The sequence below is a fragment of the Fusarium tjaetaba genome, assembly GCF_013396195.1.
Source record: "Fusarium tjaetaba strain NRRL 66243 chromosome Unknown NRRL66243_c0000265, whole genome shotgun sequence".
Lineage (NCBI taxonomy): Eukaryota > Fungi > Ascomycota > Sordariomycetes > Hypocreales > Nectriaceae > Fusarium > Fusarium tjaetaba.
Window position 1 is genome coordinate 12,294 of NW_023501461.1, and position 22,729 is coordinate 35,022.

General features: G+C 46.9%; 7 protein-coding genes across 7 annotated transcripts; 5 read left to right on the forward strand and 2 right to left on the reverse strand.

Annotated features, from left to right (window-relative positions):
- Nucleotides 1-822: 822 nt before the first annotated feature.
- FTJAE_11008 (uncharacterized protein) lies at nucleotides 823-1,860 on the forward strand (the record flags this gene model as incomplete). The annotated part of the gene is made up of 1 exon (XM_037343907.1): nucleotides 823-1,860. The coding sequence occupies one exon, from the start codon at nucleotides 823-825 to the stop codon at nucleotides 1,858-1,860; it is 1,038 nt and encodes a 345-aa protein (XP_037201921.1).
- Nucleotides 1,861-2,841: 981 nt separating this feature from the next.
- Nucleotides 2,842-4,506, forward strand: FTJAE_11009 (uncharacterized protein; the record flags this gene model as incomplete). Its single annotated transcript, XM_037343908.1, has 1 exon — nucleotides 2,842-4,506. One exon carries the CDS (start codon nucleotides 2,842-2,844, stop codon nucleotides 4,504-4,506), a length of 1,665 nt encoding a protein of 554 aa, XP_037201922.1.
- A 1,478-nt stretch (nucleotides 4,507-5,984) lies between these two features.
- On the forward strand, nucleotides 5,985-7,214 carry FTJAE_11010 (uncharacterized protein; the record flags this gene model as incomplete). Its single annotated transcript, XM_037343910.1, has 1 exon — nucleotides 5,985-7,214. One exon carries the CDS (start codon nucleotides 5,985-5,987, stop codon nucleotides 7,212-7,214), a length of 1,230 nt encoding a protein of 409 aa, XP_037201923.1.
- Nucleotides 7,215-8,288: 1,074 nt separating this feature from the next.
- On the forward strand, nucleotides 8,289-11,846 carry FTJAE_11011 (uncharacterized protein; the record flags this gene model as incomplete). The annotated part of the gene is made up of 8 exons (XM_037343911.1): nucleotides 8,289-8,323; nucleotides 8,373-9,307; nucleotides 9,359-9,534; nucleotides 10,247-10,290; nucleotides 10,344-10,794; nucleotides 10,849-11,494; nucleotides 11,541-11,636; nucleotides 11,704-11,846. 8 exons carry the CDS (start codon nucleotides 8,289-8,291, stop codon nucleotides 11,844-11,846), a joined length of 2,526 nt encoding a protein of 841 aa, XP_037201924.1.
- Nucleotides 11,847-13,521: 1,675 nt separating this feature from the next.
- Nucleotides 13,522-14,995, reverse strand: FTJAE_11012 (mrna 3 end-processing yth1; the record flags this gene model as incomplete). The annotated part of the gene is made up of 7 exons (XM_037343912.1): nucleotides 13,522-13,679; nucleotides 13,731-13,815; nucleotides 13,866-14,360; nucleotides 14,409-14,556; nucleotides 14,600-14,737; nucleotides 14,788-14,834; nucleotides 14,888-14,995. The coding sequence occupies 7 exons, from the start codon at nucleotides 14,993-14,995 to the stop codon at nucleotides 13,522-13,524; spliced, it is 1,179 nt and encodes a 392-aa protein (XP_037201925.1).
- A 621-nt stretch (nucleotides 14,996-15,616) lies between these two features.
- FTJAE_11013 (trichothecene 3-o-acetyltransferase) lies at nucleotides 15,617-19,900 on the reverse strand (the record flags this gene model as incomplete). Its single annotated transcript, XM_037343913.1, has 6 exons — nucleotides 15,617-15,698; nucleotides 15,758-16,414; nucleotides 16,552-17,522; nucleotides 18,413-19,048; nucleotides 19,099-19,471; nucleotides 19,755-19,900. 6 exons carry the CDS (start codon nucleotides 19,898-19,900, stop codon nucleotides 15,617-15,619), a joined length of 2,865 nt encoding a protein of 954 aa, XP_037201926.1.
- A 1,208-nt stretch (nucleotides 19,901-21,108) lies between these two features.
- FTJAE_11014 (trichothecene 3-o-acetyltransferase) lies at nucleotides 21,109-22,695 on the forward strand (the record flags this gene model as incomplete). Its single annotated transcript, XM_037343914.1, has 1 exon — nucleotides 21,109-22,695. The coding sequence occupies one exon, from the start codon at nucleotides 21,109-21,111 to the stop codon at nucleotides 22,693-22,695; it is 1,587 nt and encodes a 528-aa protein (XP_037201927.1).
- Nucleotides 22,696-22,729: the final 34 nt, after the last annotated feature.

Sequence of the window (22,729 nt, forward strand, 5' to 3'; positions counted from 1 at the left end):
GTGTGCATGGTGCATGTTAGTAATATCTGGTAAGATACGGATATATGGCAACTGATGGCGGTGGGGTGAACCTTTTGTCAACACATAGCGAAGAGGAGAGTGCGCGTCGCCGTGACAGTAGTTCAGTGGCTCGCGGCCAAGCCACCAGGATCCTGTCGATTCAGCTTGTTGTAAGAAGTCACCACGTTTAAGATTAATCTACACCTTTTCTGAGTGCACACACTGTCCAATTGATTGGGTGTTCTCGTCATAAGTCCGACTCGCCATACTGTCAGGCTAAAGTGCAAGAAGAGTACGAGAAGTCAAATCATCATAATTTACATCAAGAAGAGCCTGAAAAGCGGTCATCTATAGTCTGGACCATAAAACTTTTATCCGTAGGCTTCAATTTCGGTTCATCAAGAGATATCTGTGTGATGATGTGTGCATCCTTGCGTGTCCAAAGAAACTCACTCCTGTGATGTCTCGTTTGACTCTTAGCTAATGATGTTTGAAAGTAAAAAGCTATACTAAGTATTGGAAAGCGATGTGAAGCTTATTTCGCAGCCAATGATAGATTGGTAGCCTGAAGTCTATTACACTTGAGCTATATTCCAGTGAGTCATGGCAAACCAAGCCGTTCACGTGCACAATTTCACGAACTCACGGCAGATCGAGTGAACATGGGCCCTGCAACGTGACTAATGTGGGTTCTTCAACTCTGTTCCGTCCTCCATTTAAGTACGCGTCTTCCCCTTTTGCAGAACCGCAAAATTCTCTCCCTGCAAAGTTCTCTCACCATTCTGTTGTCTCACATTTTGACCTTTCTTTTCATTCGCCACCATGGTTTCTCTCGCACAACGGCTGGGTAAATGGTGCCAGTTTCGTTTCAAAAATCTGACGCTCAATGTCCCTATCACAAAAATCACAAATACTGGAACCCTTAGTCTACTATTCAAGGACAAGGACGAATACGAGATGAAAGATGTAGACGGGCCATCTGGTCGCGTCTTTGTGGAGTATATAATGTCACACACTTATGAAGTCGACTACGAGACCGCAGAGGAAGACGAGGATATGGCTTTGAGAGAGTACAAGATTGCACTCAAGGCCTGGGCTATCGGATGCATGTATAACATCGATGGTCTAGTTGTCCTAGCCAGCGGCCATGCTGTCAAGTTGGCTGAGCTCCTGCATCCTGTTCCGGCACTGGTGGCGACAGTTGATACTCCCTTGGTGATGGAGCATATCACCGGCATCATCCACGGAATCGACTATTTAACTGAGAGGCTCCTGCAGACCGTGACAAGACAAGGGGCGACAGATCTTCTCTTGCTCGTGCAACCTCCCAAAACAGTGGGTTGGCTGTGGGCGACGATCCAGTTGATGCGGAAAGCCCACGGTTTAGGTCTGGAACGAGGCTGGTATCTGATTCGTGAGACCCTTCCAACCCTTATGCCGGGATTGCAAGAATGTCTGCCGCTTCTACAAGAAATCAGACAACTCACACGAGAAATTGAGTATGGGGCTCCTGAAGCTATTGACCCCTTCGATGACGATGACGATGCCGTGGAGCACGCTCCGAATCCATTCAATCACTGGATCCCAGATGCCAAGCTCAAATGTGGAAAAGTCATGCGCGCCATGGTCAGAAACTTCAACAGTAGTCAGAAGATCGGCACCCGCAATAAGGAGAAGCCGGCCGAGAGGGACAACTACTTTTTTACTATTCATTCTATTTCATCAGATCATCTTGAAGATGATAAAAGGACAACAAGCTCCTTCAAACATGAAGCTCAGCATCTCATTCCAGACGAGAGCACATGCAGCTGGAACTGTCCCCGCCCCTTCTCACATTTGGGAGTGAGACAAGGGGTATAGGATGGGCGTCTACATCGGGCAACACTCATACCTTCTTCTAGCTCGACTCCTGCATCACGTACGCATACACACCACGACTCAGTCTAGCAGTCCTTAGATTTGGAACCAGAGGCGACACAAGAGTCGACATCTTCAGACATTTCTACCTTTCTTCACCCCCACATCAGAGATGCTCCATGCAGCAACTCGGTCACAAAATTACAACAAGTCAGCCCAGTGCTTCAGGATGATGCATCACACACATAAAAAAACAATACTTATCTTTCAACATAGACTGTTGGAAATATTCTACATCAATTCAGGATATGGCTATTGCCTCTTGGAAGACGATTTACGAGATACACATTTTTATATACCCACTAGCGTGAGAGTTATTGGATTTCCGTTTTACTATCAAGTCAGATATGATGATAATGATACACATGATTAATTTGTCTGAGATGTTTGTTATATGGGATGTGAAAATGATTGTAGAATGATCGCGATAAATAACTCGGAATGCTTCACAATGCTAAAGCCAGCAAAACGAGTAGTCGAACAGTTAATAAGACCCACGCACCACGTCATTGCGAATCAGCAACCGCTTATTATGACAGCAACACCGCCAAGCAGAGTTAAGCAGGCTTGCGAAACCGAGTGTGATTCACGAGCTCCACCAGCGCTAACACCAACGTCAAACATCTCGCAAGTAAAGTCTTCCGAGATCTATCTCTCTTACTCCTGCATCTCTTCTCTCTTCTATCACAGACTTCTTCGCCGGTGCGTTTTTTAACCCTTTCAGCAACCCACAGAACTCGGTACAAGATGATACCTACCTTACTTGAGGTGAAGGTACCTTCCGTTTTGGCATAGTTTGGTGTCCTTCTCCAATAACAAGTGTCACAACACAGCCTCCACAACTAAACTTTCACATCAAACTTTTGCGGACATCACAAACGTTGAGTTTAATCATTTGCCACTTCACATATAAATACAGCCATCATGTCGGGCTATCCGCCAGAGTCTGAGGACGAACCCTATCTCCTACCGCTTTTGCCGTACCCCGCGACACTTTACACTGAAGAAGAAGCGGATGCTGAGCCCAGTTCTACCATGGCCGAGACACAAATCACCGAAGAAGAAGCGAATGGATACTACACCGGGCTTTACAGCCGTCCCAAACTTATCGCTAGATCTAACCCAAATCAGCCTTGGAGTCGTTTCTATGATATGGGCTGGGAGGTGGGCAAGACGCTTGATCCGATTGGGGAACACGCAATTGTTTCTCTATGGGACCACCCGAGTTGCAAACTGCGATCGGCTGTCATAAATGCACTGAAAGACATCAACTGGACAGCGATCGACATCCTCAGACTCGGATACTGTCGACGCGCTGGAAGCCTGAGTGAGCCAGGCGAAATGTTCCCAAAGCTTCTTATCTCTGTCCAGCCAGGCTCTGGTGATGAAAAGTTGGGACTGCAGGTTACACTGGACTGCCGAAAGATTCTTCAGGGTTACGGTATTCATGACATGGAAGTTGAAATGATGGAATCTTATGTTACCATGTTTAACCCTCCCAAGTTAACGTCCCATCCCATCACAGATGAGACCCAAAGGGACGCACAGCTTTCCGAGTTTGTTGGAGCTTGCATTGCGAATGAGACGACTCCTTATTACGAAGGCACGAAAGGATTTTATATCCGCATTAAGGATACCGACAGACTTCTCTTTGTCACCTGCCGCCATGTGCTATTCGATGAGAGCTTTCCAAATATCGATTACAACCATAACCCTAATGCACCAAATATGGTCATACAGCCCGGGCAAGGAACCTACAAATATCTCGTTCGTCAAGTCTCAAACTATATTACCTTTCTCCAGGACCTTGGAGATCAAGCTACGCCAGCTCACAGGGAGGATCTAGAGAACGCCAAAGAAGCAAAAGAAAGATTTGAAAAGCTTCAGGAAGAGAAATCGCGCATCATTGGACACGTCTTGTACTCTCCCAAGTACAGCCTTGGTACCTCAATAACAGGCGCCAGTCGTCTAAGGGATTGGGCCTTGGTTGAACTACACCAAGATAAGCATGAGACTGTCTTCAGCGAGATAAGAAACATGGTCGTGGCAGGTCCCCGTGCAGGTATAGAACTGTGGAAAGTCCTCTATGAAGAGCTTGATAACGAAGACCAAGAACGCGTTGAGAAACGGCTTCCATTTCATCACACAAACACCTACGATCTCACTAGAACTGTACATGAGTTTGAGATGAGATTGCCGAATGAAGCTTCCCGAAGTCTGGAGAATGAGCGCGCTATGGTTGTGGCAAAGTTTGGTCGAGGTACAGGCCTCACCTTTGGCGTTGCGAACCAGGTCAAGTCAGTAACTCGAATGCCAATCCTAGGGCAAGAGTTTATCTCTGAAGAATGGTGTATTCTTGGGCATAAAAAGAGAGGCCAACGCCGTCAACCTTTCTCTACTGATGGAGATTCGGGATCGTGTATCCTGGACATGTACGGTCGAATTGGTGGAATGTTGACAAGTGGAAAACCAGCACAGCTAGCAAAAGAGGAAGATGCGGATATTTCCTATGCTACTCCGATTGACTGGTTACTGAAGGACATCAATGAGAAGTTGACGGAGAAAGGGTTTCAAGTCAAGCTGGCATAATGGAGAGTTGAAGACAAGGGAGACCCAGATCGACAGACAAGCCCAAGGCCTTCGAGCGACACGACCAGTGCGACAGTCTGACTGACAGACATCAAGCTTGGATTAATCAGCTCACAACTGGCTCCAGTCAGAACTCGCCAGAGGATGAAGCGGCCGTCAACTGGTAATAGAGCTTTCAGGCAACGCAGGATTGCGGAAGGAATGGTAGACTCGAGATCAATGGGGTTTCATATAGACATCAGTAGCAGACAGCCATGAAGGGCATTATAGGCCAGCTCGGAATACATGGAATATGCCCTCGCTCATAGCTCGCTTGCTATCGTGATTGTAGTGAATCTGATCTGTTTGATGGTTGATTTCGATGATGCAGGGAACAAAAACTGGGCTGAGTTCGCCCAAGCAAAGGCACGTGATTAGGATGAAGTCTGACTTCATTCAGCGAGAGCGACACTTCATGTCAAAACACAACAAATAAGAAATTGTAACAATAAACCCAATTAAAGAGAACCAACGATATTATGCAGTCGTAAATTAATCAATGCTCCATTGTGCTGCCGAGGGTGTGGTAGTGACGTTAGCTCAATTACTCATCCAGTGGATTTCCCAGCTGCTAAGGCACGTGATCGTCGTCCTCCACAGGTCACCACTCAAACAGCAAAAGAATCTGTTTGCACACAGAAATGCGAGACCGGCACTAACTCAGGAATGAGTTTCAGAATAGCCCCTCTAGAGTGACTGCAGCGAGCATGGAGTGGCTTATCGCAAAGTAGCGCGGCAGATAAATGTTTGTGCGGAAGTAGGTTTTCAGTAAACGAGAGGATACCAGAGAAAATGATGATTCATGTCTATTGCCTCAATTCAACCTGTGACTCATTAGAGCATGCGGTGCCATGCATGTACCATAATTGCGCGGTTTCGGCGTTATTGGCCACCGCCTCATTTCCACTCTCATAGGCTCACTTTGACTCCAGTGGCTGGAGGGCTGGAGCCTGGAGGGTTCCCCAAGTTCGAACAGATAAACTTTTTCACAGTCAAATTCGGAGTCAAGTCATTCAATGCGAGGCTGTCAGTGATTTATCCTCCTCAAGCAAACAGTCTTTATGAGCTAGAGGTCGCCTAAGGGAGGACAGAAAACTCAAGACCTTGACCCTAAGCGATAAAATTATTAGGTAAATTTAGCTAAAGCTTAGGAGACTCTTTTCTAAGTTTATTTTAATACCTTGCATTAAAGTTTGGTATTTTCTTGCTCCCTAAAGGCCGCGTAATAATAAGAAAAGTGGCCAATGGCGTCTCTGAACTTTAAGACAAAGTCAAGCTGTGAGTCGAAACATCGTCATCGAGGTATTTATTCAATGAATTGCCCCGTGCAGCAGCTAGGTCCTTCTCTTCTCTTCTCACCCATATCAAAACTTGAGCGTACTACGCTAAAAAACTCACCCAGTAAACAAACACACCAATTCTTTTTGATCGTGAACATCATGAACACGCCAATGCCTGCAGGCTTGCCGGGCAGTCAAGGCTACCTAGTCGCCATCGAAGTTCAGGAAAAAAAGGTCTTTCACGTCGACGTGACGAAGCTCCAGAAATACCCGAAGCTTTACATGCAGCTCTATCATGCTCCGCCATCGTATCCATATCCCTCCTACCATAACGGACCTCATGCCTACCTCAATTTGCACAAACTGCCTCAAGGTTCCGGACACATACTGTGGGAGTATCTGTCATTTGGGACGTTTAATCGCCTCCGGGGCTATCATTCCGAGAGAACGCAAGAAGGGTACTTTAAAGACATTTTTCACCTACATAATCTTGCAAACAAGTTCGACATGGAGGACCTCAAGTCGGAGTCCGCGAAAGAGATCTTCCGCAAGGCTCAACAGATGGGCCTTATGGAACTAACCAACCTCCTTGAAGAGTTGAACTACCAGTCTGACTTGTTCCCAAGTCTTTCCGTGTACTTGGAGAAGCGACTGGTTGGTTCCGCTTTGGATTACTATCAGGGAGGCAGCCAAAGGGCATTGGCCGAACTACAGGCCAAGCCATCACTCTCAGTCGCCCAGATACTCTTGAAAGCACTCATAGAGATTAGCGAATCTGGGTGCAAGTTGGGTGAACGGAACTCCACGTCGGACGAGGTGTCTACAAGGAAGCTCGATGAGACAACGGCTGCTTCTGATATTGGTTGGGATGAGCCCAAGGTCCCCGATACGCGGTGGATCAACCCGAATGGTGAAATTACGGGAGTGAGAAAGTCAGTTGATATTCGATTCTTCGGTGCCGCTGCCAAGCAGGCGACCAGAACGGAGAAAACTAACTCTCCCGAACCGCCATTTGAGCGAGCAGCCGCGCGCGAACCAACTTTCGATGTTCTCGCCATGTCTTATGCTCAGCCGCTTCCTACTTTGGTTAGATGTAATCTACCTATGCCTCCCCCGCTATCCAGAGATGCATCAACGACTTTGAGTTATGGAAGCACCCCTTACTCTGGCAGGGTAACAAGACCAGAGATTCAAGTGGAACGGACAACGAAAGCTGTGGGTTACCCAGAGCTGACACCAACTGGATCCGAGGGGAATGTACCCGAATACAAGATGACCTCCCTTGACACACCTGGGCGATCCTCGAGATCTTCTTCGAATACCTTGGAAGGCAACCCTGTTCAAGTAGGACCCATGGATTGGGATGTTGAATACGACTATGGCTCCTAGACTTAAGCCTCGAGATTTGGTTAAGACTTGTGATTGGAAAAAACGGATATACAGATTGAGTTGGATTAAAGGGAGAGATGGAATCGGAACCTACGATGCAACGAGGAGGATAGTCTGGGGGATTCCCTTTGATCTTTTCACGACTTTCTGTTAGATCCCCGCATGGTTTATGCTGGTGGATCTGGTAGCTGTAGATCCTGTATGAATGACTGCCACCTATATAGTTAAGCTTTATGCTGCGAACATAGGTGATGAATGAGAAAATGATATACTGTTGACCATGAGGTCGCAGATTGCCTGTGACAACAGTGATGGGCCAGAAAATAAAACGCACAAGTCTTGGACAGATTGAACTACAACTTGGCGTCATAGGTAAGTAAGCCTCGAATTTGAAGAATGATCATGAACACTAAAGTGGAGGGAAACCCTAAGCATAAGTCTTCATGCACCAGGACATTCTGTGACTGATTGAGTGATGTAGGACGAAGAACCGCAGCGAAGCCTATTTCCATCTTTGTACCAAATGTCACTGTCACTGAACGTCTTTGAGACGAAAATGGAAAGATAAACGTAAAGCTTAGTTATCATCAGTGAGATCTATTCGTACTTGAAACCTGTGGCTCCTGATAAACTTCAGAATCTTCTTTCAGGAGGTGGTAAAGTTTGACGCCCCAGCACAATGGGCACGAGACAAACATACTTTTGACCCCGCAACAAATCGAATCTGCTGGAAAGCTCAGAGCATTCTGTATGCGTTTGAGCGTCGAATATACATGCGTGGCTTCGGGGGGTGAAGGTCTTTGAGCCACAGAGTTCACTAGAGGTGAGTGTCAAAGTCATATCACCAAGCCCACTACATGATTGGATGTTCAAATCATTTTGAGGGAGAGATACTTTCTATTGCGTGGGTGGTGTCTTGAGTTTCTATGATGCGGGAAATCTTATCACACATATATATTCCACAAATCACCCGCGTCAGTGCCCCCTCAAACCTCTTCTTTCATATTCTTCTTCTTTTCCTTACCTTGTTCGATGGGTAATAGCTCGAGCGCCATATCCCAAGGTCCAATCACCATGTCTCAGAGTCTGCCAGCTCATTTCATCACGTCGTAAGTACAGCAGACTAACATGCATCCTTCTAAGCTAACAAACATGTAGACCCTACGCAGACACCTTTGTCAAGGTCCTGTTAAAGGGAAATACGATCACGTGGGTCCACAGAGGAGTCATCCCAGGCCATGCTCTATCGAGCGAGATTACAGAAGAACTTGGATCCAAGTCACCTTCGCCGATCTTGGATATGCAGAACATTGGAAATGACACAGCCCACGTAATCATCCATTTCTTCTACACGAAGCAGTATAACTGTATCAAACCCTGGGGTATCTGTGGCGATACAGCGAAGGGCTATGAGCTCAAGGTATCGAATTCAGTCATTGAAGCCGCTAGAAAGATGAGACTGCCTGCTTTGGCAGACCTGGCAAAGAGGCATTACATGCGTGTCTGCCGTGAAATGGATTTCTTGGATCTCGTCGCCACCTTGGGAAAGATGAACATTGATACCAAAAAATTCCCCGAACTTGCGCAGCATGTCTCACTTCACCTCGAAAAGGTGCTTTCGGACCCCTACAGTGAAGGTGCATCTGACTTCCTGAGCCAGACTACTTCAAACAGTATTACGGATATACTTGTTCGAAAGTTGCTCATAAATGCCCGGGATAAGCTAGCTAGTGAACCCAAAGCAAAGGCCGAGCCCGGAAATGAAACACAAGACATTCCTACGAGAACAAAACCTCCTTCGCAGGATGCTGTCACTGCGGAGCCCGAACCGGCACCATTCCCATGGCAGCGTCGGACTCAGCAACCTCAGGAGGCCCCGAAGAACCCGCAGCCAGATGACAAAGGCAAAGGACCAGCCGTTTCTAAACCGGAAACATATGTTTGGAAGCTCCGCGAAAAGACAATTCCTCACCACGAGTCTCGTGCTGCAAACGGGCAAGAGGGAGCTCAATCTGGGCCTTCAAGGGTGAGAGCTCACTGCGGCCCTAGCCCTGAACTTGCGAGTCGCATCGCAAGCATGAAGAACTTTGTCGGTAAGTGAATACATAATCCAATGCGTTGATTGCAGCTAACTAATCGTTTAGCGGTTGAGAGATCGTCGGCTGTTGACTGGGAGGTACCCAAGTCCGAGACCGAGAAATCTGAAAGGTCAGAGAGTGAACAGGCAGAGTCTACCGTCGTTGATTCTGACGATGAGGGAGTCCTTGTTGAGTCGGAGACTCTACCTACTACGAAACCAAACATGGAGCATTCGCTTAACGTAAACACGATGAATTTCCTCCACTCGTACAACCGTTGGTAATGGCGCTATGAGTAGTCTAGGTTTTTGAGCTGTGACGGGCGTTGTATATGTTGGTCAAGGGATCCTGACGTCAAATACTTATGCTCTAGGATAGTCTATTAATATCGAAGCTTGGTGCAGTGGACAGAGATACCCGCCTTATCCGCCAGTTCGGCTATAGATTGGAAAATACAATATATCGCTTGACCTTGGTGCCCATCATTAAACATTGTGGAATGCGATACCGGAAGCGTTTACTAAAGAAACAACATTCTCTCAGTGAAGAGCTATCAAATATCCTTTACCAAGCCTGCTTTACATGCCATGTGGGGAGTGTCGAGGTCAAGGCACGGCATATTCAAAGCTCCCAATTTGCTGATATGTCAAGTTGGAGACTTCGATCTCGGTGGGCAGAAGTCCGACCACAGCAGTGGTCCAGTTGGCACTATGCACTTCAGAATCGCTTATTTGTCCATAATACAAGGGCTTAAAATGTATTTCAAATTGCTGGACAGTTTAGGCGCCACTGGACCTATCTACTGATGGAGTTAGTATTGGGTGATGCGGGAGGCCTACCAGGATGCGTCATAGACACCACCAACATGACAAGAACTTTCACCAGAAGAGAAACCCTCTTTTACCCCTCTTCTTCTTTCTTTGGAATCTATCTACATCATCTGGAATCAAACAGTTTAAGGTCATGGATCGAGGCGATATGAAGTTCCCAGAAAAGTCGTACGTGTCCTGACCTACGAACAAAACATCTGAGAGACTAACACAGGGTCAAGGCAGTACACCGGGGACGTTTGTCACATCCTCTTTCGGTCCCAAGGGCCCCTTATGATCCCTAGAACGATCCTCAAAAAATGCCCAAAACTTGCTGCACGACTGGACAAGAAACACATCTTCTCTAAACCACTCGAGACTGTCGATATTGAAGAGTACCCATTCTCAGTTGGGCACATAATCATTCACTATCTGATAACCGATAAATATCAGTGCCTCAAGCCCGAAGGGGAAACGGAAGATGAAAGAAACTGCTCAGAGCTTGCGATTGCGTTTGAGGCTCATGCTGCCGCTATTGATCTGGATCTCTCTTGTCTACAGCTCTTGGCATCTTCTGAGATGAGAAGACTGGAAGGGAAACTGAATCTAGTATTGATCACTCGGACACTGAACGACACAGAACTACCACTCAATTTGTATCCGACTATCGCGGCAAACTTCGTATCATGCGTCGTAAGATTGTCAGCATCTCCCCCGAAGGGGTGCAAAAAAGAAATGATGAACCAGCTTGGCGTTCCAGAGAATGTTGCTATGGTGCTAGTTCAATGCTTTCTTCGGTTTAAAGGCATTAGATTTACTCAAGACAATGCCAAAGAGACTGACCTGGGTGATGAGAAGGACTTGGATACAAGTCAGCTCGCGGAGGAAGAGCATGAACTTTTGACAATACTACAGACTTTCGACAAGGAAAACTCTCCAATATATCAATCGACTATTGAGAGGGATGTTAATGAGAAGATGGCTAAGGAAAGCTTCGCCAAGACCACTCATGAGTCCTGGGAGGCTGGTGGTGGAAGCCCATCGTCTCTACAAGACGCTCGTCTTCAAGACCCCCAAAATGTCTCTGCCAAGCTTGGCCAAGACCTGGAAACCTGCAGAAAAGATCTGGCGGCCTCAAAGAAGCTCTCGCAACAGTTGGCGGTAGAAGGAAAGGCCATTCTGGAGAGACTGGCTTTGGAGCTCGAGATGCAAAGCATACTTGAACGCCAAACACAACAAAACGGACTTTTATCTCTAATCGACCGAGTTCGACTGAGGTCTGCGCGATCTCGCAGCCGCGATCTCAGTGCAGCAGCTTCTTTCCATACTCTGGATGCCAAAGGCCCCGGGCCCATTAGTCCAAACCAGGAAGAAGAGAGCCGGCCTTATTATGGTGAGTCAGCGAGTTGGGTATACGATTCAATCTAACAATGTCGAAGATGGCACTCAAACACCGACCTGCAACGGAAGAGACCGTCAATCATCCAATGTGAAGGGAGCCAAAGACGGACTAGAGGAAGTTGGTGCACGTCAGCGTGAGTTTAATAAGACGAAGAATCGAAAGGGTGAGAATGAAATTTGCATAACTAATACATATAATAGAAAATTTCGCGTCTGAGACTACAAGCACGTCCGGGCAGGCTACGCCCCCTCCAGCTTCAAGCCCTGAATCAGAGGTTGATGAGGGTTATGATAAGTATTTTGAGAAGGCTGAAGATCTGGAGTCGGGAAAGTTCAACAATTGATCGAGTTTGGATCCTCATTTTGGAAATATGTCGACAGTATGGCCTAAATTGAAATTGAAGTTTTATATATGTTCCTGCAAAACGAATAATGTGCCAATCAAGACCCCAGAACAGTTCGGTCCGTGGCATCTTCTCCTATGCCAACTTCCCATAGTCTGTAACGACTGTGCAGCTTATGAAATGCAATGTATCCGAGGAGGTGAGAGTTTAATAGCTTGAGGTATGGTTCTCGACCTTTCAGTATGAGTCGCACTACAAGAACGGTTAGTCAGTGTGGAAATGCGGACTTGTATGCACTTACTTTGCTGGGCTTTAGTCGTTATTTCATATGAGATCTCTACGAAGACGGAATGGGGGTCCTTGTCTTCATACAATGCTCTGTTATGGATGTAATAATGAGTCTCGCCAGCCATTTCCTCTTGTAGAAACTGCAATCAATCAACCTCGATATGAACACTGATACACCAGTGACAGTAGACTTACGATAGTACCTCATTTGTAAGCCCGATCCATATAGAGATGAACCACCTCAAGAAAAAGTGAGATGTCAGGGCAAAGTGCCTTCGGGAATGTAAACCATGCATATGCTTCTCTTACACCGTCTTTCTCTCGAAGGAACCATTCCCAACTGTGACTTGCCTTTGTGCATTGTATCTGATGACATTCCTTTCGGGCCTCAAGAGCATTAGAGTTAAGGAAGTTGAGAGACGCGGTGGCGATGAAGTTGGCCACAAGTGGATCCCAATACTTGAAGGTTAGTTTCATGAGATCCGCCCAAGCTTTTAGAAGGGGTATGAGTTGTTTTTCATCCGGGCAGAAACGTTCATGAAATATTGAGAACTCTTCGAGATACTCCGCAGCTTGGTCATCGAGTAGAAGGCCGAGCCATGAGTATATTCCGATATAGAGCTGAACCTCAAACGGGGAATGAGGGAAACAGACCTAAGGGTTCTTAACCTTGGATAAAAAAGAGCTCCAGGCGCTACTTACAGCGGGGTATACATATCCAACCTTGAACATCAGCCATGAATGCGACCTCTCTTCATAAGATACACCTGTGCTGTCCGCGTATGTACGCACAGCCTTCCATAACGCATCGTTGCTAGTAGTCTTGAGAGAGTGAAGGGTGGTAACCCTAGATAGCTCAGACAGCTAAATAAGACTCCATTCACACGAGAGTAACCAATCTCATTAGGGAAAGATGTTATTGAGGTTGTATGAAAGATTTAAAATCCCGGGGGTTGTGCTCAGGCTGCCTTTTCGCTCCCCCTGAGACTGGGTCTCGAAGTTGGGAATGAGACCAACGGAATCGAAGTGAGCTGAGAGTAGGCTCCATGTTTCGAACAACCGCTTTTAAAGGAAGCTAGATACAACAAGCTTATTTTCTCAACGTCATCTACGCATGGTATGCAGGCTTGAGCCTAAGAAATAAAAAGATTTAGGTAATTTAATATAAATTTAGGATAAGTTTAGGATACCTTTTATACAATTTAGTTCATTATCCTAAATTTGGTTTATGTGTTTTCTTGCTCCCTTAGGCCGCTTTAATCCTAGAAGCGAGAAGAGGAAATGAAAGTTGTCGGTTACCTGAATCCCGGGCACGCACTCTTATCTTGCTAGTACTCTTCATCTAGGACTCAAGTCCTGTAGTGAGACACTATCACATAGTCTAGACCTATTTCTCCGCATCTGGCTTTCGACCATGAACATATCGAACGCGCATGTATCCATGAATTCTCTTATCCTTGAACGCCTTTCTCATGTTCATCAAGAATACCTGATATTCATCTTCGGGCCAGTTCATGATCTGGTGCCAAACCATCATCGTATATCCTTTGAGTATTCAGTGCTTTTAGATCACAAGTTCAAAGGACGTTGGCTTACCTTCGAGGTCATTCTCTATGGAAGCGCGGAGGAATTGGCCAACCTTTCTCATTTTCTCGTCTTTGGGCCATCCACCGATGGGGACCTGCATAATGTTAGCTTGAAGTCTTGCCTGTGGTCTAGATGGTCAGGTACCTTGAAGTCAAAGCTCTGCACGTCTACCAAACCAGCATCACGAAATAGCTGAACGTCGTTCTCGATATTAGTAAAACTTCTTCCAAAGCCCTTACCACTCTCAATCACCAATCGATTCCAGGTCTGTAGAGCCTCCACGTCGTCGATGCTACCATCATCTGAGTAGAAAGTTGGGTTGATCTCCCCAGACTCAACAAAGCCACCTGGTTTACAACAATGAGTAGCTTCTTTAAACAGGGTTCCCCAGTCTACTATCGCACCCATGAGAAAACGGACATGCACGAGATCGAAGTGATTCTCAGGCCAGCTCCAGTCTTTTGTCGCGTCTTCAAGCTCGAACTTTACGTTTGGTGGGACCCAGCTTGGTTGGATGGGAGAGAGGTCTGTTCCGATGACCTCGACGTTAGGGTGCTCATCGGCAAAGTCACTGCACCAGTTAGTATCGGATGAGTATCCTCCCAGGGAGTTTGAGAGGTGAGTACATTGCCCAGATTCCTTCACACAGTCAGTTTTCATGTGGTTAAGTTGGGGTTTGTTACATACCAGTTCCAGTGCCGACGTCAAGAACTCGCTTTCGTTTGTCAGTGCCTCCGGAGACGATTCGATACCAGAGGGACCACCAACCTGAATATCATCTTTCAAAGGGACAAGTGTCAACTTTCCATCAAGGAGCAGCGTTAGAACATGGTGCCTTTTCATGTCAGTACTTTCCGCGAATATGATGATGATCTTACGTGATATCAATTGAATCTCTCTGCTGCTCATCGTTCGGTGTAAAGTACTCCGTATTATACCTCTCGCTGTGAAAGGTTCGTCCTTGAAATTTACGGTATTCGAGGATGCTCGATGAGATGGACGCTGTCGAACTTTCTCTGTAGGCAATGGTTAGTTGGAGTTTCCTTTGGTCCCGGACGACACTGACGCATCATCTCCAAATGCTGAGTCGGTGGCATCTCCTTCATTTTCATCCTAATAAACACGTTACTATGAGACCTGGCGAATTGCTCTTTTGCGCTGGGTACCTGTGCGATAATGGGATCTCCAGCAGGAGAACTGCCGGCTGAGATATTCTGCTTGGTTACGCCATCGCGAGGGCTGCCGCCTGCGCTGTCAGTTTTTGGTGAAGCCATTATTGCTGCGTCTCATGAAATTAAGTTTGCAATTGAGGGGAAGAAGAAATTGACAACAGCAAAAGGATCAGGTTACGCCGGCTATTCCCTGCCATTGCCGCATGATTTTCCCGGGCCAATCACTCAACCATGGATGCCAGGATGCTGCATTCTACGTCGCATTGTCACCTTGTCACCATCCGCATGTAATTGCCGCCGTGGATAATCCGCGGACAGGGGTCTCTTGACCCAACTCTGTGCGGCGTATGCGCTTGTTCTTGTAAGCAACGTTGGAAATCTTAATTGAAACGTCCTCATCATCATAGATGATCAATCACTTCTCAAATCACTTCATCTCTTGCAATCCTCATCTGACCAGATCAGAGAAGAACATCTCTTCTCGTGAAAATCCATTATTGCAACCTTCTTCTTTGAGACTATGTTGGTTGCACAGATCCGCTGAATGACTGGGCTCGGGAGTATTGACAGCAACCGATTGGTCTGTTGGCTGACCCTTAACGTTTCATACGCACGACACTCTTCCCCGTTAAATGTCGACCCATTATTTGCTAGGGACCTAGCTTGATCATCCCTTGCCAAGTCGCTTGCCCGGCTATTATGGTACATCACGGAGTACTGTACTCAGTAGTATGTCAAACAAGCAGCCCGGTATGTCACCCCTGTAATGCCATAGCCCGAGCTCACCAAGATATCCATGTTCAAACTATCGTAATCGTTTCTAATATGAACCGACATGTCCCATCTGCATGCTTCGATACAAACCCTGGCCCTGCCTCCCAGCTTCCAGCTCTGGTGAAGGTCCCATCATCATTCTTCTGCACCAAAAGACCATGCGTGTGAGGCTCCTTCGATATCTCCAAGACAGCAAGGAGATACATGTTCTTTTGGGAGATCAGCCAACCCTTCCTTTCACCATCCTGCCAAAAGGCCACAGTATCGGCGGTGATACCGAAACTGTGCCCGAGTATAGTTTGTATGTCTTGGTAGCTTTCACGACCAAATCTACCTTCGGCCACGAACTCTTCGTCGTTGGTGTCCTTGAGGACGAGTGAATCAGATGCTACCAGAGGTCCTGGCAATGTTAAAGAAGCAGACTTTACTTGACCGAATCGATTGTTTGGGTCAACCGATTCCACCGTAACATCGTCTACAACGGCCAGAACAGTTCCTTCACTGTCTAAGATATCAAACTTCACACGGCAATCCAAGCTGGCCCAACTCCAAGACGGCGCGCGGTAAACCTTCGACCTTCCTAATCGTCCAAGGGGAGCCATCTCCCAAAGAAGACCTTGCGGCATGGTGCTGCGAAAGATTCCGGCACAGTAGTCGCTACCAAACCATGGAATACAGTGTCGGGCGACGGCGGCGAAAGCAACGAGCTTGTCTTGCGGCTTCCATCGCACTCCCAGGAAATACGGTCTGAAATAAAGTGTAAGGTCCTGGGTGAAAGGAGTCTCTCCTGGAATACCCATGCCCTGTAACTAAGCGGGAGATCTATTCTTGCCCAAGAAAAGTCGTCGGAGGTGAATATTGCGCAAATGTTCCAGAGATCTGACCTTTCTTTGCTATCATCTATTTCGTGCTCGCTTTCGCGCGAAGGTTCTGGCGGCGTGCGAAACGGAGTCCAGACATAGCAGTCTTGTAGATACATGGGATTCCTCGACCTAAAAGCACCTCCGTGGGGGTTCTCGGACACATCGATGGAGATATTCAAGGCGCAGTTGCTATAAACTAGATGCATATCCTCTGAGTGCGAGAGCCAATCTTCATGAGAACCAAGACCAGACTGTAGGATGCAAAGTGAGTCGATCCAGATATATGGAATGCCAATTCGACGACAGGTCATTACTGCATCTCTGAAACTGGCTGGAAGGTTCTGTAGCTGAATCTCAATGCAGAAGTCAGATAAATTGTCGGACGTTAACATGAGGAACTCTGGGTCTTCTCCCCAACAATGACTCAATGCCGCATAACAGCCTTCTGGTCTCTCATTCTCGGAAACGATCAGTCTTGGGGACTGTTGTTCATCGCCAACATGAATGAGCCGCTTAGGATACCAGCCGTCCTCCGAAGCAGATCCGCAATCGTGATGATCTTTGCAGGTCTGAAGCCACTTCTTAGCCAGAAGTGCAACATCCTGGTGGCCGGTGTTATCAGGAATTTCCCGCAACGGCGAAAATTTCATTCGGACTCGCGTGGGCTCCGAGATTTGATCTGCAGCGACAAGGGCGAGAAAGTCCTCATAACCGGCTGGAGGTTTTCGTAAAGAAAACACATCGACAAACACGAACCAGTTCCAGTAACTCGGGGATTTGTCAAGATTGATTGATGGCCCACTGACAGCATCGTAGAATTCAATTTTCCAATGAAACTCCCATGCGTCGTCCCACCTGACCTCATATTCTATAGACTCCAACTCCTCAGAGAAGAGGGTACTGCGTAAGTAGAGACAGATTCTGCACCCATTCTTTGCCGCTGTGGCAAGGCTTTGAAAGTTTTTGTGGTGAAGCCCTTGCTTCGCATTTGTCTGAAATATGGACATACATACTGCACACAACATGGCCGCGAAAAAAGATCAGCGGAGTGTTTGTGCAAGGGCTTCGTGTGAGACTGAAAATATCTCATTATGCTGAGGCTTGTGAGCTGACACGAGTGGGGTCGCTTGGGGGCTGAAATAGGCAACCCATGTCAGCTTGGGCTGCTATTGCATATTGCTTTACTCATTCCAGTAACAGCTCCACGGCGTAAGAAAAGAAAAGTTGGCGAGATTCAGAGACGAATGCTAGAAAGAAGATGGGATTTAGTATTAACATGATATGGTTAGATATTAACCATTATTAGGTAAATTATCAAATTAAGAGAATATGAATCCGCCTCAAGCGACGCAAACCGGCAAGGCTGTGCTCTTGACAACCCGCAACATGGGTCTTGGACAATACTAAGGAGGCTATCTACGTAAGCAAAACGTCCTTCAGTCTCTTTGACACTGATAGTCCTGAAATTAACATTGCTGATGAAGCATAGACCTTGAAACCCATGCAAATAATGACTGCTTTCCCTTTTGAATGCACTTGATTCACTAACTAATTCCTTCTCGTGAAATACTCTGAAAATTCAACATTATCTTTGAGATTTCGCAAGGTTCTTTTATCATACTGCAGTGAGATTTCAAGACCCCTAGAATCGGCACGCCGTGGTGGTAAAATTAGACAACGGCCATCAGGCTTATCTTCCGTATCACTAACAGTAACTCTTGTGGCGAGAGGATAACCGAGATCTTTCCCAAAGTTGATATCGTTGTACCCATGGTGCTGAATGCACACTACTAAGCATATCAGGACCCGGATAGCGGTTGGCGTTCCAGGTCAAAGTGGTGCTCTTCGGCATCTGATTTAAAAGCCCGACGAGTCGTCTTACTGCCTTGTCATCCACTGCAGCTATCGCCCTCTGTACATTTAGTGCGGCCTGAGCGTAGATTGTACTCTTGCAATTCCGTGACGGTGATGATGATAGAACAGAGCCTTCTTGCAGACTAGCTACAGATAGCTGAGCCACTGCGTTTGGCTCTGCAAAGTTACCCCAGTATGTGGACGGTATCACTGGGCTTTCCATACGGCTTCTCGCATCCACTGTAATAGCTAGCTTTGCGTCGGGATACTTTCGACAGTCAATGCCTCTTGCCAGAACTACATGACGCCATAGGAACGCGCATAATGCAGTGACGGTTCCAGCCTTGGTAGTAGAAGGCACACTACTCAGGATGCAGGTTTTGAGTAGTGCAATCTTATCAGCTGGTATAAAATAAATGGCACTCTCAAACACTTCATCTGAACCGTATTCCGTAGGATTGAGAAATTTGTCGTTGTCCTCTGCCAGTTTCCAGTGGGGAAATTCCTCCAGAGTTGTGTTAAGGTCACCCTTGACGATGTCGTGTCTGTCCAATAATTGAACAGGTGATCTTGTTTGGCTTGATGGTTGACAAGTTGCGGCGGCAAAATGAGACCCTATTGTGGACCAAAGCATGAAGTTGCATTTACCATCTCCAGCAACATGCTATTAGTTTGTCAGTCTGCGTTGCAATACACTTGGGTGCAGGAACCTACATGCAACTGACTGCCAATAATGAGACCCCCAGGGATAAAGCTGGCTTGCACAATAAGAGAAGGAAGTTTCACATTGTCTTTCAACTTAGATGAAGGTCCAAAAACAAGGCTCCTGAGTATCTTGCTATGTGGGAAATGTTCCTCTTCAAGCTGGTCAAAATTGCCGTAAGTCCATAGACCGCACAGCTGAGCAGAATTGTAGTCTTTGTAGTAAATCTCAACGCCCCTGGCAGAATCAAAGACAAGCTCAACCTCTTCACGGCTGCTATCGACGCGCTTCTGCACACAGCATGCAAGCTCAGGAATATCGTTCACGGTCACTAAAAGAGCCCTATGTAGAGCAAGAAAGATCTGCTCCTTGTCTATATCGGGACTGTGTCGGAAGAAGAGACATGTTGATATGTAGTCTCTAGGCGCAATTTGATCAATGGCAGAAAGCCTCACTACCTGACCATGACTGTTTCGATGTGCCTGGATGACTGCAACGGAGCTTGGAGAGAGGCCAGGCACGACTCTCGGAGTACCTGACATACTTGGGGAGTACTATGTTGTTCCTTGGCTTGTGTGCTTTGTGAACTGCGACGTGGTGAAGGAAGGTAGGTAAGAAAGAATTGAACCGGAGAGGCGAGCTATCACACAACCAAGGAGGCCCTTACTTAATGCTAGAAATGGTCTCGGGTGATGTTCCAACAAGACCAGTGGTTGCACATTGAAAGATGAAAGCTAGACTGGAGGAATATTTCGGTGCTCCTGGGCCAGGTTCTACTGATCGACAATCGTGAGAGAACTCTCGCTGAAGCATTGCAATGGAAGCTAGTCCTTGAACTATACCATGATCCACATCATGTCGCTAGCCTACGCCATCATTCTCATGTAGTCTTACCATTACTGAAGTGCGCGACTAGCAATACTTTCAAGACCAACGCTAAAACTTACAGGCTTAGTACGTGACTCGTCAAATAGAAGAGTGTAAATATATGTCTTAGACATAACAAAATGATTCAATTATTACCATCAGAACAGGGGTCTTGGCAAGAATGGCAAAATGACTGAGACATTTGGGACTATTTCACAGCTGAGACACGGCACTCCCTTGATCTGAGCCGTGGATTAGTTTAGCAAAGCTGGGGAGGGGACTATTGACTCATTTGACCACGCGCTCACCCGACCAGTAAAAACAGCTGGCCATCGTTTAGTCTTACTGCTGGCATGTAAATACGCTACAGTCGGCATTCTGTCCACGTTGAGAGGTGAAATATGCAGTAATATAGTGTAACCATCTCCTTGGTACCTTACCTCGGTCTCCAACATGTCTTAGCTATTAATCTCTGTGCCGTGCCCGAGAGACAAGGGTATGTCTCCCCGCACCCACTATCTAACTAGGGTTCCGGGCAATCAATGACAGAATTTGTAAGAGCATCCTGCAATGGTCCAATTAGGTAGATTCTACTGTAGGCTTGTTGAATCATCTTTGTCATCTTCCCTCCTCTTGTCACCTGGAGGCCCCGACATCAGTCCTTAGTTATCTAAACTACCCCGGTTTACAATCCCTGAGTCTCCCTCTAGAACAGTTATCGATAGTGACTGATCGAGGATAATAAGAGATCTTCCTAAGCAGTGCCCAATCATCCTTTTTTTCTGACACGAGAAACTAGGACTAGAGCCAACGTGCTCGTCATCTCAAACATGTCGATCTCAGCATGAAGGGCGCTTCTAAGACACTTCCGCAAAGACCTCAGCTGATGAGATCTGGGGATAATGTGTAAGGATTTCTCAAGTTTCAACGCATCGGCTGTCTTGACATTAGGGAGAAGTGGAACATGTACACGCATTCCATCTCAGTCCATTTGCTTACGTATTGTTTTGTTCGTCTTTTGCGATCGGTGATCGACCACAGCAACACATTAAAGAAAAAGCCCTATAATTGGGTTACCTATGAGAAGCTGCTTCTGAATTGGAAAAGTTCGAGCACTTAAGAAAGCAATTACTCAAATTTCACTCTCATCAATCATGGAGACAACAATGAATCAGCAACTGCGGGATACCTCCTGGGTCGAGCCAGCAGGCCCTGTGAGCCCTGGTATTATCGAACTATCTGCTATGGATAGCTTGACAGCACCTGTCTACCCTTCACCAACATTATTCTTCCCCCTCAAGCCAGGTGTAAACCCCTTGGACCTTTATGACGATTGCAAATGGGGTCTCGCGCGTTACTTGTATCAGCACCCTTATCTCTGCGGGAAAATTGTCAAAGATGAGACAGGTCGAAATTCGATTGAAATATCCCCAGCACCATATGCCGGTGCTCACCTTTCATACTACGACCATCGGGATGAAAAGGAAATGCCTTCATATGACGAGCTCAAAAGTTTTGGCTTTCCCTTTGCCGATGGCAATAGGGACGGGCTAAGCAAACTTTGCCCCGAGAATTTCCCAACCGTCCGAACTGGTGACCCTGCTATCGTCACCCGTTTTAACGTTATTAGAGGTGGGATCGTTCTAACAGTCTCTATTGCCCACGCAATATGCGACCTGGTCCAGTTTATCGACTGTATAAAGTCCTGGGCTACCCATACGCAAGCTGTTTCCAATGTTCGGATGAGAAATGAGCCAGAGCCTCCACTACCGGAACAAGTGGCGCCGCATCTGGTCGATCGGTCGCCAATGAAGGCCAACTCCCAGATTGAACATGATCTTGATAAAGTGGCCTCTCGGGCAGCAAACCTTCCGCACTGGACAATGCTTGATCCTCGGAAGCCAAAGAGTATGAGTTCGACATTGAAAAATCTCTTCACATCGGCGCGTCTGACAGATTCTGATCTCGCCTCCTCAGACGAGGCTACGCTCCGTCAGCCATCAGCCAGTGTATGGACATTTCCCAAATCGTCAATGCGGATTCTTGATTTCATGGCTAAGAAGGGGTCATCCGGAAAGACAAAGTTGTCGGCAATCGATTGCTTAACTGCATTTACTTGGCAGCGCTTCTTCGAAGCAAAATGGGCTCCTGATCAGACTGGTCCAGAACCTGTGCCTGAAACGACATGTATCGTTTACGTGGGGAATGTTCGGCCTCGCCTTACACCTCCATTGCCCCTCAACTACCTGCCAACATGCGTGGATCTATTTCCAGTCACTGCACCAACCAAAGGATTCTACGCCTGCTCCCCTCGATCTGTAGCTAAAGTAGCTACCCAGGTTCGCAGCAGCAACGATAATTGGAGTGAGAAAACATTCCGCGAGATGCTGGAAGTGGCACAGATGCATCCATCCAGCCCTGGCATAGTCCCAAACGGTCCTCTAGACGCTCTGACAACGGATCACACGCGTCTTGGTACAGCTGTAGCCGAGAGTTGGGGTGCTCTCGGTAGATGTGAGGCGTATCGTGAGCCGTATATTGGTCGAACGCCTCCACTAGGCGAGATTACATTCCTCCCGCGATGGCATAATGGGGAAATAAGCGTCATGTTCGCTGGTGAAGCAATTGTTATGGAAAGATTGAGAGATGATGAGACGATGAATGCTGCTGCTTCTTGTCAGTTCATCATGCATGACTTCCCCAGGACAGCCAAAAAGGTCAAGCGGCCTTCCAAGTTGTAGGGACATCTTAATGGCAGATGTCAGGTCATGCTTG